Genomic DNA, 15,341 nt, shown 5'->3' on the forward strand with positions numbered 1-15,341 from the left:
CACTCTGTGTCTGACCCCGGGAGTGTGTGATGGGACGGTGTGGAGGGAGCTTCACTCTGTGTCTGACCCCGGGAGTGTGTGATGGGACGGTGTGGAGGGAGCTTCACTCTGTGTCTGACCCCGGGAGTGTGTGATGGGACGGTGTGGAGGGAGCTTCACTCTGTGTCTGACCCCAGGGGTGTGTGATGGGATGGTGTGGAGGGTGATTCACTCTGTGTCTGACCCCGGGAGTGTGTGATGGGACGGTGTGGAGGGAGCTTCACTCTGTGTCTGACCCCAGGGGTGTGTGATGGGACGGTGTGGAGGGAGCTTCACTCTGTGTCTGACCCCAGGGGTGTGTGATGGGATGGTGTGGAGGGTGATTCACTCTGTGTCTGACCCCGGGAGTGTGTGATGGGACGGTGTGGAGGGAGATTCACTCTGTGTCTGACCCCGGGAGTGTGTGATGGGACGGTGTGGAGGGAGCTTCACTCTGTGTCTGACCCCAGGGGTGTGTGATGGGACGGTGTGGAGGGAGCTTCACTGTGTTTGACCCCGGGAGTGTGTGATGGGACGGTGTGGAGGGAGATTCACTCTGTGTCTGACCCCGGGAGTGTGTGATGGGACGGTGTGGAGGGAGCTTCACTCTGTGTCTGACCCCGGGAGTGTGTGATGGGACGGTGCGGAGGGAGATTCACTCTGTGTCTGACCCCGGGAGTGTGTGATGGGACGGTGCGGAAGGAGCTTCACTCTGTGTCTGACCCCGGGAGTGTGTGATGGGACAGTGAGGTGGGAGCTTCACTCTGTGTCTGACCCTGGGAGTGTGTGATGGGATGGTGTGGAGGGAGATTCACTCTGTGTCTGACCCCGGGAGTGTGTGATGGGACGGTGTGGAGGGAGCTTCACTTTGTGTCTGACCCCGGGAGTGTGTGATGGGACAGTGTGGAGGGAGATTAACTCTGTGTCTGACCCCAGGGGTGTGTGATGGGACGGTGTGGAGATTAACTCTGTGTCTGACCCCAGGGGTGTGTGATGGGACGGTGTGGAGGGAGATTCACTCTGTGTCTGACCCCGGGAGTGTGTGATGGGACGGTGTGGAGGGAGATTCCCTCTGTGTCTTACCCCGGGAGTGTGTGATGGGACGGTGCGGAGGGAGCTTCACTCTGTGTCTGACCCTGGGAGTGTGTGATGGGATGGTGTGGAGGGAGCTTCACTCTGTGTCTGACCCCGGGAGTGTGTGATGGGATGATGTGGAGGGAGCTTCACTGTGTTTGACCTCGGCAGCATCCTCGAAGAGAGTAATGAATGTATTTGGTGAATGATGTCATGTTGTTACTCACACTCGAACAGCCAAAGGGAGGGGGGCCACCATGGAAGCAAGGTGGCTTTGGAAAGAGATGTGGGTCAACCTCATGAACAGGAATGGCGGGATATCTGAAATAGTTATTAACGTTGAGGTCAGCTCCGGGGGACATCAGGCTGTCTCTGTTTTGGACCTTGGGAGGACAGAGGGTGAAGCAACTGTCTGGAAGGGGGGTGCAGTGTCTGTGTGGCATGATTCAATAACAGCGGTCTCTGTCTCCCTTTCCCAGGACCCGCCAAATAGGGCTCTGGTCACCCTCCGGGTGGATCCGGAGGGCTTCTTCCTGTACTGGACCGGGCAGAACAATGTAAGTTGGACAACTTGTCAAGCTGTTTGATGTGCAGCAGGTTACCGAGCTCGTCCGCCTGCCCCTTCTGTGGCCCGGAGGAGTCAGTGTGCCAGCATTGCCATGGGGTGCTCCTGTTTGACCAACAGAAGAGGCTGCCCCTCGAGTTTTGGGGTGCACGATTTCTACTCGTGGCTCCAGGCTGCGTGCAGTCCAGAGTCCCACCCAGGTTGTCCACCTACCCCTTTTCCGGGGTAACGTTCGCGCTGGAGCGCGGTCGCCAGGGGCATGGTGGGGGATTCCTGGGTAGGGTGTCTCTCCCCACTCCCCCCGCCCAGGAATTGAGCGTTTTGCAGGCTGACGTAACCACATTTTAATTTGAGATTGATAACCTGCAAAGTTTGTACTTTGTGTGACTAAACTTATGCAATTTTGTTTAAAAAAACAACGCAAAAAGTCAAGTGCCCTGCGTCCAGAAGTACTTGCATGTTGATGTCAGTGTACCCGTGACCTTGTGGCAATCTTCCACCTTATTATTTACCTGCAGTGCACTCTCCCCACAACTGTGACACCTTATTCCCTACCTTGCTCGACCTCAATGATCTGATCTGTATGAACAAGGCAAGGCTTTCACTGTATCTCAGTACACGTGACAATATTAAACCGATTTCACAATGATACGGAGGCTGAGTCAGAAGAAGGCTGCAACTGCCTAGCTGTGTAGGTGTGTTTTACAAACAGTCTCTCTGACAGGCTGCACGAGTTGTTCTGTCACTACCTTGTGAGTGTGTGATGGGACGGTGTGGAGGGAGCTTCACTCTGTGTCTGACCCCTGGGAATGTGCGATGGGACGGTGTGGAGGGAGCTTCACTCTGTGTCTGACCCCGGGAGTGTGTGATGGGACGGTGTGGAGGGAGCTTCACTCTGTGTCTGACCCCGGGAGTGTGTGATGGGACGGTGTGGAGGGAGCTTCACTCTGTGTCTGACCCCGGGAGTGTGTGATGGGACGGTGTGGAGGGAGATTCACGCTGTGTCTGACCCCAGGAGTGTGTGATGGGACGGTGTGGAGGGAGCTTCACTCTGTGTCTGACCCCGGGAGTGTGTGATGGGACGGTGTGGAGGGAGCTTCACTCTGTGTCTGACCCCAGGAGTGTGTGATGGGACGGTGTGGAGGGAGCTTCACTCTGTGTCTGACCCCGGGAGTATGTGATGGGACGGTGTGGAGGGAGCTTCACTCTGTGTCTGACCCCGGGAGTATGTGATGGGACGGTGTGGAGGGAGCTTCACTCTGTGTCTGACCCCGGGAGTGTGTGATGGGACGGTGTGGAGGGAGCTTCACTCTGTGTCTGACCCCTGGGAATGTGCGATGGGACGGTGTGGAGGGAGCTTCACTCTGTGTCTGACCCCGGGAGTGTGTGATGGGATGGTGTGGAGGGGGCTTCACTCTGTGTCTGACCCCGGGAGTGTGTGATGGGACGGTGTGGAGGGAGCTTCACTCTGTGTCTGACCCCCGGGAGTGTGCGATGGGACGGTGTGGAGGGAGCTTCACTCTGTGTCTGACCCCCGGGAGTGTGTGATGGGACGGTGTGGAGGGAGCTTCACTCTGTGTCTGACCCCCGGGAGTGTGCGATGGGACGGTGTGGAGTGAGATTCACTGTGTGTCTGACCCCGGGAGTGAGTGATGGGACGGTGTGGAGGGAGCTTCACTCTGTGTCTGACCCCGGGAGTGTGTGATGGGACGGTGCGGCGGGAGCTTCACTCTGTGTCTGACCCCAGGAGTGTGTGATGGGACGGTGTGGAGGGAGCTTCACTCTGTGTCTGACCCCGGGAGTGTGTGATGGGACAGTGTGGAGGGAGCTTCACTCTGTGTCTGACCCCGGGAGTGTGTGATGGGACGGTGTGGAGGGAGCTTCACTCTGTGTCTGACCCCGGGAGTGTGTGATGGGACGGTGTGGAGGGAGCTTCACTCTGTGTCTGACCCCAGGAGTGTGTGATGGGACGGTGTGGAGGGAGCTTCACTCTGTGTCTGACCCCGGGAGTATGTGATGGGACGGTGTGGAGGGAGCTTCACTCTGTGTCTGACCCCGGGAGTATGTGATGGGACGGTGTGGAGGGAGCTTCACTCTGTGTCTGACCCCGGGAGTGTGTGATGGGACGGTGTGGAGGGAGCTTCACTCTGTGTCTGACCCCTGGGAATGTGCGATGGGACGGTGTGGAGGGAGCTTCACTCTGTGTCTGACCCCGGGAGTGTGTGATGGGATGGTGTGGAGGGGGCTTCACTCTGTGTCTGACCCCGGGAGTGTGTGATGGGACGGTGTGGAGGGAGCTTCACTCTGTGTCTGACCCCCGGGAGTGTGCGATGGGACGGTGTGGAGGGAGCTTCACTCTGTGTCTGACCCCCGGGAGTGTGTGATGGGACGGTGTGGAGGGAGCTTCACTCTGTGTCTGACCCCCGGGAGTGTGCGATGGGACGGTGTGGAGTGAGATTCACTCTGTGTCTGACCCCGGGAGTGTGTGATGGGATGGTGTGGAGGGAGATTCACTCTGTGTCTGACCCCGGGAGTGTGTGATGGGACGGTGTGGAGGGAGATTCACTCTGTGTCTGACCCCGGGAGTGTGCGATGGGATGGTGCGGAGAATCGATGGTCTGTGAGTGATCGTGCTTGGAGTAATCATCCTCCCTGTGGCTGGAACAAAATGAATTAAGTTTTGTTTGTTATCAGAATGTCCAGTGTGCCGGGGCAGCCCGTCGGTGCCGCCACGCATTCCAGCGCCAACAAGGCCTACCCAGAATGCTCAGCAGAATCCAAAGAGGAAACGAGCTCCACTGCTCCTTCCCATCCATGGCTGCGGAGAATCTGCTCCGAGGTGCCAATTCCTCAGTAACCTGGGCTGACGTTGCCCTGGGTCACCTACCCGCGTTACTCCTCCCTTCATCCCCTCGGCCGCAAGCGTTAGGTGCTCCGGTCTCGGGGTTAGGGCTCCCCCTCGTCGGCCGATGCCCGCGGGTCGACCGGGAGTCGAGGACCAGTGGCCAAAGCCGGGAGGCCCGGAAGCCTGTGCTGGAGTTGGAGGACTGCCTGCCTGGGAGAGGGCTGGGAGGAAAAGGGGTACCGTGTTCCATGTTGTTCTGCCGGGCATTGTAGGTAGTGCTGCGTTGGCCCCGGAACGTGTGGTGACTCTTGCCCCTCCCCTCTGCGCACACTTGCCTCGTTAATGCAAACGATGCCCTTCACAGTTCCGATGTTCGTTACGAGCCGTGTCGTGCGACGTGGCCTGTCGTGGTCTTTCCATGGTTGTTCTTGGCAAATTTATTTTTCTGCGCACGTGCTTTGCCATCAGTCGCTGAAAGTAAGCATGCAGGTACAGCAGGCAGTGAAGAAAGCTAATGGCATGCTGGCCTTCATAACAAGGGGAGTTGAGCATAGGAGCAAAGAGGTCCTTCTGCAGCTGTACAGGGCCCTGGTGAGACCACACCTGGAGTATTGTGTGCAGTTTTGGTCTCCAAATCTGAGGAAGGACATTCTTGCTATTGAGGGAGTGCAGCGTAGGTTCACGAGGTTAATTCCCAGAATGGCGGGACTGTCATATATTGACAGATTGGAGCGACTGGGCTTGTATACACTGGAATTTAGAAGGATGAGAGGGGATCTGATTGAAACATATAAGATTATTAAGGGATTGGACACACTGGAGGCAGGAAGCATGTTCCCGATGTTGGGGGAGTCCAGAACCAGAGGCCACAGTTTAAGAATAAGGGGTAGGCCATTTAGAACGGAGCTGAGGAAAAACTTTTTCACCCAGAGAGTTGGTCTGCCTCAGAAGGCAGCGGAGGCCAATTCTCTGGATGCTTTCAAGAAAGAGTTAGACAGAGCTCTTAAAGATAGCGGAGTCGAGGGATATGGGGAGAAGGCAGCATTGTGGATCACATTGAACGTTGGTGCAGGCTCGAAGGGCTGAATGGCCCACTCCTGCACCTACTGTCTATCGCCTCCTTCTGGGCAGTGTGTCTTTACAAGATGGGTGAGTCCCCGGCCATTATCAACGCTCTTCGAAGATTGTCTAACCTGGCGTGAGTGGTCACAGAACCAGGACTTGTGATGTGCTCATACGACCATCCCATGGGTCTATGAGACCCTGATCGGAAGGGGGGCTACGCCTTGCCCGAGGGTAATCTGCAGGGGGGTCTTATGCCTCCTTTGGTGGAGACGTATCTCCACCCCTGCCACCCGGAGTTCACTGGACTTGCGCTACATTAAGAATTCTGAATCTGAGGTTGCTGGGGTGGGTCAGAGAGACAGGGTGTGGTTCCTGTTTGGCCCCCACCCCCACCGACCACCGCCCCCTGCTGTGGAGCGTGACGCCCTGGCAGGGGAGTGTTCCCTCGGTCACGACCCCGTGGCGAGGCAGCGGTAAACAGGAACTGCGGGGATTGGGAAACGTCCTGGTGCATTATGCTCTCAGCAGGCGGGGGTTTGGTAAGCAGCCTGTGACCTGGTCGGGGAATGTACGTGTGTGTGTGTGTGTGTCTCAATGGCAAGCTGTGTTCGAGGCCCACTCTCCCCTCCCCCATCCTCCTTTTCCTGACGAGCTTCCCTCATGAGAGCATAAGAAATAGGGGCAGGAGTCGAGCCTGCTCCGCCATTCAATAATATCATGGCTGATCTGGCCATGGACTCATCTCCACCTACCTGCCTTTTTCCCATAACCCTTAATACCCCTACGATGCAAAAATCTAGCCAACTTTGTCTTAAATATATTTACTGAGGCAGCCTCCACTGCTTCATTGGGCAGAGAATTCCACAGATTCACCACTCTCTGGGAAAAGCAGTTCCTCCTCATCTCCATCCTAAATCTACTCCCTGAATCTCGAGGCTTTGTCCCCTCGTTCTAGACTCACCTACCAGTGGAAACAACTTTCCCGCCTCTATATCCCTTTCATAATTTTATATGTTTCCATAAGATCTCCTCTCATTCTGAATTCCAGTGAGTACAGTCCCAGGTGACTCAATCTCTCCTCATAGTCTAACCCCCTCATCTCTGGAATCAGCCTGGTGAACCGCCTCCGAAGCCAGTATATCCTTCCTCGAGTACGGAGACCAGAACCGCACGCAGTACTTCAGGTGCGGCCTCACCAGTACCCTGTACAGTTGCAGCTTGGCCTCCCTGCTCTTCAATTCAATCCCTCTAGCAATGAAGGCCCACATCCCATTTGCCTTCTCGACAGCCTGCTGTACCTGCAAACCAACCTTTTGTGATTCATGCACAAACACTCCCAAGTCCCCTCTGCCCAGCAGCATGCTGCAATCTTTATCGTTTAAATAATACTCTGATCTTCGATTTTCCTTCCGAAGTGGATGACCCGCATTTACCAACATTGTGCTCTATCTGCCAGATCCTTGCCCACTCACTAAACCTATCTATATCTCTCTGCAGGCTCTCCATATCCCCTGCACAATTTGCTTTCCCACTCAGTTTTGTATCAGCAGACTCAGATAGACTACACTTGGGTCTCCTCTTCCAGATCGATAACGTTTATCGTGAACAGTTGCGGGCCCAGCACCGCTCACCACTGATTGACAACCAGAGTAACACCCATCCATCCCAACTCCCTGCTTTTTACTAGTTAACCAATCCTCTATCCATGCTGATACGTCACCCCCAACTCTATGCATCCTTATCTCATGATTAAGACTTTTATGCGGCACCTGATCGAGCGCCTTCTGGAAATCCAAGTAAATAACGCCCATCTGATCCCCTCTATCCACTGTGCTCATTATTTCCTCCAGCAAGTTTGTCAAACAGGACCTGACATTGCTGAATCCATGCTGCGTCTGCCTGAGGGATCCATTTCTTTCCAGATGCCTCGCTATTTCTGTAATAATAGCTTCAAGCATTTTCCCAACTACAGATGGTAAACTAACTGCCTTTTTGGCGACATCCTTTTTTTGAACAGTGGCGTGACATTCAGTCTTCCGATCTGCCGGGACCTGCCCAGAATCCAGAGAGTTTTGGTAAATCATCACCAAAGCCTCAGCTATAATCTTTCCCGTTCCTTTCAGTATCCTGGGAAGCATTCCGTCCGGACCAGGGGACTTGTCTATCTTCAGGCCCACAAGTTTGCTCGGCTTTGAGGACCCCCCCCCCACTGTCTGGCCTTGGCACGGGGCAGGGCTCCCACCCTCACCCCGCTGACTGTTAGGGGCATTGGGGAGATCCTTACCGGATATATTCAAAATTTGACTCATCGTGTGAACCCACCCCAGTCTCCCAAACCCCCCTCCAGGACCTAAACCCTCAAAGTTCAAAGTAAATTCATTGTCGTTGTACCAGAGTAGTTTTCTTGCAGGCATACTCAATAAATCCAGAGTAGGGTAATAGAGACATAGAAAACCTACAGCAAAACACAGGCCCTTCGGCCCACAAAGCTGTGCCGAACACGTCCTTGCCTTAGAAATTACTAGGCTTACCCATTGCCCTCTGTTTTTCTAAGCTCCATGTACCCATCCAGGAGTCTCTTAAAAGACCCCATCGTATCCGCTGGCAGCCCATTCCACGCACTAATGACCATAGTAGACTCAATGAAAGAACACACCAGCTCAGACAGGGTGCAGAAGCCAATAAACTGCGCAAATACGAAAAGTAAAATAAATAATAAATATCGAGAAAGTGAGATGAAGAGCCCTTGGAAATTCCCTCCATCTCTGTGACGGTCTGAAACCATCTAAGTCCTTGTGTCTCCCTCCACTTTCAATTCCCCCTCACGCCACTCTCTCCAATCCTCATCACTCCATTGTACCTTCTGTTGCCGGGCTCCTAAACTCTGTAATCCCCTTGGTTCTTCCCCCCCCATCCACCTACACTTTAAACACCCCTGAACCTGCGTACCTCCCCCCTCCCCCGAGCTTGTAGTCGCCACTTGCCCCCAGGTAGTTTGGATCCAGCCAGAGGGCAGGGCAGCTTTGTGCAGGGTGGGGCTTTTAATGGCAAAAGTGAACTCCCACGCCTTCGCGGGCATCTTCAAAAGTGGCACCCATTTTTTCAGGACGCCCACCCACTTGGATGTGGCCTCTGCCCACCGGGCGGTACCAGGGCCTGACGATCCATGCTCTCCGCATTTAGGAACAGCCTCTTCTCCTCTGTTTTGACACTTTTAAATTATTTTTGGGCGGCGGGGTGGAGCTGCGTCTCTACCAAAGGGGGTGTAAGACGCTCCTTCCCTCCGCTGGCCTGCAGGTCACCCTGGGGCAAGGTGTAGCACCTGCTTAGCCACCCGATCAGGGTGATAAGGAGCCATGGGAGCAGGTGGTGGACGGTCGAATGTGCAGCCGGTGCAGATGACGAGTGCTGGTTATGAAACCGCTGACGCCAGGCAGACAATCTCTGAAGAGTATTGACAGTGGCTGGGGGTCACCCGTCTTGTAAAGACACACTGGCCCAGCAGGTGACAGTGGGGAACCACTTCTGTAGAAAAACCTACTGACAGCAATCATGGTCATTGGAAAACGATGCTTGCCCTCGAAATATGGCATGGCACATGATGATGATGTCATCATACAACGTGGCACATAATGATGAGTAATTTATTTGTCTTGAACTGTAGCACAGCTGGAAAATATTAAATTTCACTAATATATGTGTGTATGTAATGTAAATATATATACAACTGTGTGTGTTTATATAGTGTGTATGTGGTTAGCATAATGCTTTACAGTACCAGAAATCCATGTTCAATTCCTGCGGCTGTGTATCAGGAATCTGTACGTTCTCCCTGGGGATGCGCAGGCTCCCGCGGGTGCTCCAGTTTATCCCACAGGTCCCAAGACCTACTGGTTGGCAGGTTGATTGTCCCGTGATTAGGCTCGGATTAAATCCAGGGCTGCTGGGCAGCACAGCTTGAAGGTACAGACGAGCCTATTCCGCACAGTATGTTAATAAATAAATATATGTAAATATTTATTTACATGTTTGTGGGTGTATTTGTATATATTATAATTCTAATCCAGATTCTAACCGGACCGTTATGTAGTGGTTATCGTAACGCTTGTCAGTACTATGATATTGCGATGCATAGAGTTCGCGGACTGTTGGGAAGTCTGGCCCGTAGTCCTGCACTACGCAGCCCATGCTCCCTTCACCAGCTGCTCACATGAGGAAGGGAGTGCAGGAGCCTTGGGACCCACACTTACCTGGTTTAGGGGCATTTCCCACCCCTCAGCCAGCAGGTTCCTGAACCACAGGGGACCACCTCGGTCACCCCAACGCTGAACTGACTATACGACCTACAGACACACTTTTCAGGACTCTGCATGTTCTCGACGTTTATTGTTTTTTTTATCAGTACGTGCCCAGTTTGCTTTTGGCACGTGGGTTGTTTGTCGTGCAAGGTACGCTGATCGTCAAAGAGTGCGTACACTTTCTCACTTTGAGATTCGTCTCCTTGCAGACAGCGCAAAGCACAACCGAAAAGAATGACATTGAACGTGCAGAGAGGAAACAAAGCGAATTATGCATTCGCAGTAAAAGTAAGCAAACGGCATTGAGAACGAGATCGAGGACCCGGCCCCCGCCTCGATCCGCGCACGGCGGAGTACGTGCGGTGGAGCAGCGGGCAGAGGCGCCTCTGCCTTTCCAATCCATCTGGCCCGGTGTTTAAATCGTCCGGGCCGTTCCTCGCTCTGAGACCCGGGCCCTGTTGCGTCGATATGCTGGCCTCCAATGCTGGCTCGAAGCGGCCAGTCGTTCGACAAATGGAGCAGCGTGATGACGTGTTAATCTTGCACTGTCGCCCGTCTGAGACCCTCGTCCATCCTGATGCATCCACCTGCAAGGCAGCTGGGACAGTGTGTGACCTTGCCTTGCTCCAGACTTGATGAGGAAATTGTACCCCATGTTTCAAACATTAGATATTTCTGCCCCAGAGATAAGAATGACCATCTAACACCCTGTCATCCTCCCCCCGTTGGCACTCACTGTAACTGTACAGGGTCACTGTTTACTCAGGGTGAGGGAGAGTCACTGTAACTGTAGAGGTCACTGTTTACTCAGGGGGAGGGTCAGTCACTGTAACTGTACAGAGTCACTGTTTACTCAGGGTGAGGGAGAGTCACTGTAACTATACAGGGTCACTGTTTATTCAGGGTGAGGGTCAGTCACTGTAACTATACAGGGTCACTGTTTATTCAGGGTGAGGGTCAGTCACTGTAACTGTACAAAGTCACTGTTTACTCAGGGTGAGGTCAGTCACTGTAACTGTACAGGAGCACTGTTCATTCAGGGTGAGGGTCAGTCACTGTGTAACTGTACAGAGTCACTGTTTATTCAGGATGAGGGTCAGTCACTGTGTAACTGTACAGGGTCACTGTTTATTCAGGGTGAGGGTCACTCACTGTAACTGTACAGGGTCACTGTTTACTCAGGGGGAGGGAGAGTCACTGTAACTGTACAGAGTCACTGTTTACTCAGGGGGAGGGAGAGTCACTGTAACTGTACAGAGTCACTGTTTACTCAGGGTGAGGGAGAGTCACTGTAACTATACAGGGTCACTGTTTATTCAGGGTGAGGGTCAGTCACTGTAACTGTACAAAGTCACTGTTTACTCAGGGTGAGGTCAGTCACTGTAACTGTACAGGAGCACTGTTCATTCAGGGTGAGGGTCAGTCACTGTGTAACTGTACAGAGTCACTGTTTATTCAGGGTGAGGGTCACTGTGTAACTGTACAGGGTCACTGTTTACTCGGGGTGAGGGAGAGTCACTGTGTAACTGTACAGGGTCACTGTTTACTCGGGGTGAGGGAGAGTCACTGTGTAACTGTACAGAGTCACTGTTTATTTAGGGTGAGGTTCACTATGTAACTGTACAGATTCACTGTTTATTCAGGATGAGGGTCAGTCACTGTGTAACTGTACTGAGTCAGTGTTTATTCCGGGTGAGGGTCAGTCACTGTGTAACTGTACAGCGGCACTGTACATTCAGGGTGAGGGTCACTGTAACTGTACAGTCACGGTTTCTTCAGTGAGGGTCACTCATTGTGTAACTGTACAGAGTCAGTGTTTATTCAGGGCGAGGCTCACTCACTGTGTAACTGTACAGGGTCACTGTTTATTCAGGGTGAGGGTCAGTCACTGTGTAACTGTACAGAGACTGTATATTCAGGGTGAGGATCACTCACTGTAACTGTACATGATCACTGTTTATTCAGGGTGAGGATCAGTCGCTGTGTAACTGTACTGGGTCACTGTTCATTCAGGGTGAGCGTCACTCAGTGTAACTGTACAAGGTCATTTGTTTATTCAGGGTGAGGTCAGTCACTGTGTCACAGTACAGGCTCTCTGATTATTCAGGTTAGTGTTACTGTGTAACTGCACAGAGTCACTGTTCATTCAGGGTGAGGGTCACTCACTGTGTAACTGTACAGAATCACTGTTTATTCAGGATAAAGGACACTCACTGTGTAACTGTACAGGTCACTGTTTATTTAGGTGGGGGTCAGTCACTAACTGTACAGAGTCACTGTTTATTCAGTGTGAGGGTCAGTCAGTGCGTAAATGTACAGGGTCACTGTTTATTCATGGTGAGGGCCAGTCACTGTGTAACTGTGCAGAGTCACTGTTTATTTAGGGTGAGGGTCACTCTCTGTGTAACTGTACAGTCACTGTTTATTTAGGGTGAGGGTCATTCACTGTGTAACTGTACAGGATCACTGTTTATTCAGGTTGAGGGTCACTCACTGTGTAACTGTACAGGGTGAATGTTTATTCATGGTGTGGGTCACTGTGTAACTGTATAGAGTTACTGTTTATTCAGGTTGAGGGTCACTCACTGTGTAACTGTACAGGGTCACTGTTTATTCAGGCTGAGGGTCACTCACTAAGTATACAGGTTCACTGTTTATGCAGGGTGAGGGTCAGTCACTGTGTAACGGTACAGAATCACTGTTTATTCAGGATGAGGTCAGACACAGTGTAACTGTACAGGCTGACTGTTTATTCAGGTCAGGATCGCTGTGCAACTGTACAGAGTCATTGTTTATTCAGGTTGATTGTCACTGTGTAACTGTACAGGGTCACTGTTTAAGCAGGGTGAGGGTCAGTCACTGTAACTGTACAGAGTCACTGTTTATTCAGGGTGAGGGTCAGTCACTGTGTAACTGTACAGGGTCTGTACATTCAGGGTGAGGGTCACGCACTGTAATTGTACAGTCACTGTTTTGCAGGGTGAGGGTCACTCACTCTGTAACTGTACAGAGTCACTGTTTATTCAGGGTGAGGGTCAGTCACTGTGTAACTGTACAGGGGCACTGTTTATTCAGGGTGAGGGTCACTGTAACTGTACAGTCACGGTTTCTTCAGTGAGGGTCACTCATTGTGTAACTGTACAGAGTCAGTGTTTATTCAGGGCGAGGCTCACTCACTGTGTAACTGTACAGGGTCACTGTTTATTCAGGGTGAGGGTCAGTCACTGTGTAACTGTACAGAGTCACTGTTTATTCAGGGTGAGGATCACTCACTGTGTAACTGTACTGAGTCACTGTTTATTCAGGGCGAGAGTCACTGACTGTAACTTTACGGAGTTACTGTTTATTAAGGGTGAGGGTCAGTCACTGTGTAACTGTACAGAGTCACTGTTTATTCAGGGTGAGGATCACTCACTGTGTAACTGTACAGAGTCAGTGTTTATTCAGGGCGAGGGTCACTCACTGTGTAACTTTATGGAGTCAGTGTTTATTCAGGGTGAGGGTCAGTCACTGTAACTGTACCGAGTCTCTGTTTATTCAGGGTGAGGATCACTCACTGTGTAACTGTACAGGGTGAATGTTTATTCATGGTGTGGGTCACTGTGTAACTGTATAGAGTTACTGTTTATTCAGGTTGAGGGTCACTCACTGTGTAACTGTACAGGGTCACTGTTTATTCAGGCTGAGGGTCACTCACTAAGTATACAGGTTCACTGTTTATGCAGGGTGAGGGTCAGTCACTGTGTAACGGTACAGAATCACTGTTTATTCAGGATGAGGTCAGACACAGTGTAACTGTACAGGCTCAATGTTCATTCAGTTTTGGATCGCTGTGCAACTGTACAGAGTCATTGTTCATTCAGGTTGACGGTCACTCACTGTGTAACTGTACAAGGTCATTTGTTTATTCAGGGTGTGGGTCACTCACTGTGTAACTGTACAGAATCACTGTTTATTCATGGTGAGGGCCAGTCACTGTGTAACTGTGCAGAGTCACTGTTTATTTAGGGTGAGGGTCACTCTCTGTGTAACTGTACAGAGTCAGTGTTTATTCAGGGCGAGGGTCACTCACTGTGTAACTTTATGGAGTCAGTGTTTATTCAGGGTGAGGGTCAGTCACTGTAACTGTACCGAGTCTCTGTTTATTCAGGGTGAGGATCACTCACTGTGTAACTGTACAGAGTCAGTGTTTATTCAGGGCGAGGGTCACTCACTGTGTAACTTTATGGAGTCAGTGTTTATTCAGGGTGAGGGTCAGTCACTGTAACTGTACCGAGTCTCTGTTTATTCAGGGTGAGGATCACTCACTGTGTAACTGTACAGGGTCACTGTTTATTCAGGTTGAGGGTCAGTCACTGTGTAACTGTACAGGCTCAATGTTCATTCAGTTTTGGATCGCTGTGCAACTGTACAGAGTCATTGTTCATTCAGGTTGACGGTCACTCACTGTGTAACTGTACAAGGTCATTTGTTTATTCAGGGTGTGGGTCACTCACTGTGTAACTGTACAGAATCACTGTTTATTCAGGGCGAGGGTCACTCACTGTGTAACTTTATGGAGTCAGTGTTTATTCAGGGTGAGGGTCAGTCACTGTGTAACTGTACAGGGTCACTGTTTATTGAGGGTGAGGGTCAGTCACTGTGTAACTGTACAGAATCACTGTTTATTCAGGGTGAGGGTCAGTCACTGTGTAACTGTACAGAGTCACTGTTTATTCAGGGTGAGGGTCAGTCACTGTGTAACTGTGCAGGGTCACTGTTCATTCAGGGTGAGGGTCAGTCACTGTGTAACTGTACAGTCACTATTTATTCAAGGTGAGGGTCACTGTGTAACTGTACAGGGTCACTGTTTATTCAGGGTGAGGATCAGTCACTGTGTAACTGTACAGCGGCACTGTACATTCAGGGTGAGGGTCACTGTAACTGTACAGTCACGGTTTCTTCAGTGAGGGTCACTCATTGTGTAACTGTACAGAGTCAGTGTTTATTCAGGGCGAGGGTCACTCACTGTGTAACTGTACAGAGTCACTGTTTATTCAGGGTGAGGGTCAGTCACTGTGTAACTGTACAGAGTCACTGTTTATTCAGGGTGAGGGTCAGTCACTGTGTAACTGTACAGAGTCACTGTTTATTCAGGGTGAGGATCACTCACTGTGTAACTGTACAGAGTCAGTGTTTATTCAGGGCGAGGGTCACTCACTGTGTAACTTTACGGAGTCAGTGTTGATTCAGGGTGAAGGTCAGTCACTGTGTAACTGTACAGGGTCACTGTTTATTCAGGGTGAGGGTCACTCACTGTGTAACTGTACAGAGTCACTGTTTATTCAGGGTGAGGATCACTCACTGTGTAACTGTACAGAGTCAGTGTTTATTCAGGGTGAGGGTCACTCACTGTGTAACTTTACGGAGTCAGTGTTTATTCAGGGTGAGGATCACTCACTGTGTAACTGTACTGAGTCACTGTTTATTCAGGGCG

General features: G+C 51.5%; 1 protein-coding gene across 1 annotated transcript in view; it reads left to right on the top strand.

Annotated features, from left to right (window-relative positions):
- LOC132384036 (1-phosphatidylinositol 4,5-bisphosphate phosphodiesterase beta-3-like) overlaps positions 1-15,341 on the top strand; it is a 211,803-nt gene that overhangs the window by 13,966 nt on the left and 182,496 nt on the right. The window contains exon 2 of the mRNA XM_059955321.1: positions 1,572-1,649. Within this exon, the coding sequence (XP_059811304.1) occupies positions 1,572-1,649 (78 nt within the window). The remainder of the gene's footprint in view (positions 1-1,571; positions 1,650-15,341) is intronic.

This window comes from Hypanus sabinus, chromosome 31, assembly GCF_030144855.1.
Source record: "Hypanus sabinus isolate sHypSab1 chromosome 31, sHypSab1.hap1, whole genome shotgun sequence".
In the NCBI taxonomy this organism is placed as follows: Eukaryota; Metazoa; Chordata; class Chondrichthyes; order Myliobatiformes; family Dasyatidae; genus Hypanus; species Hypanus sabinus.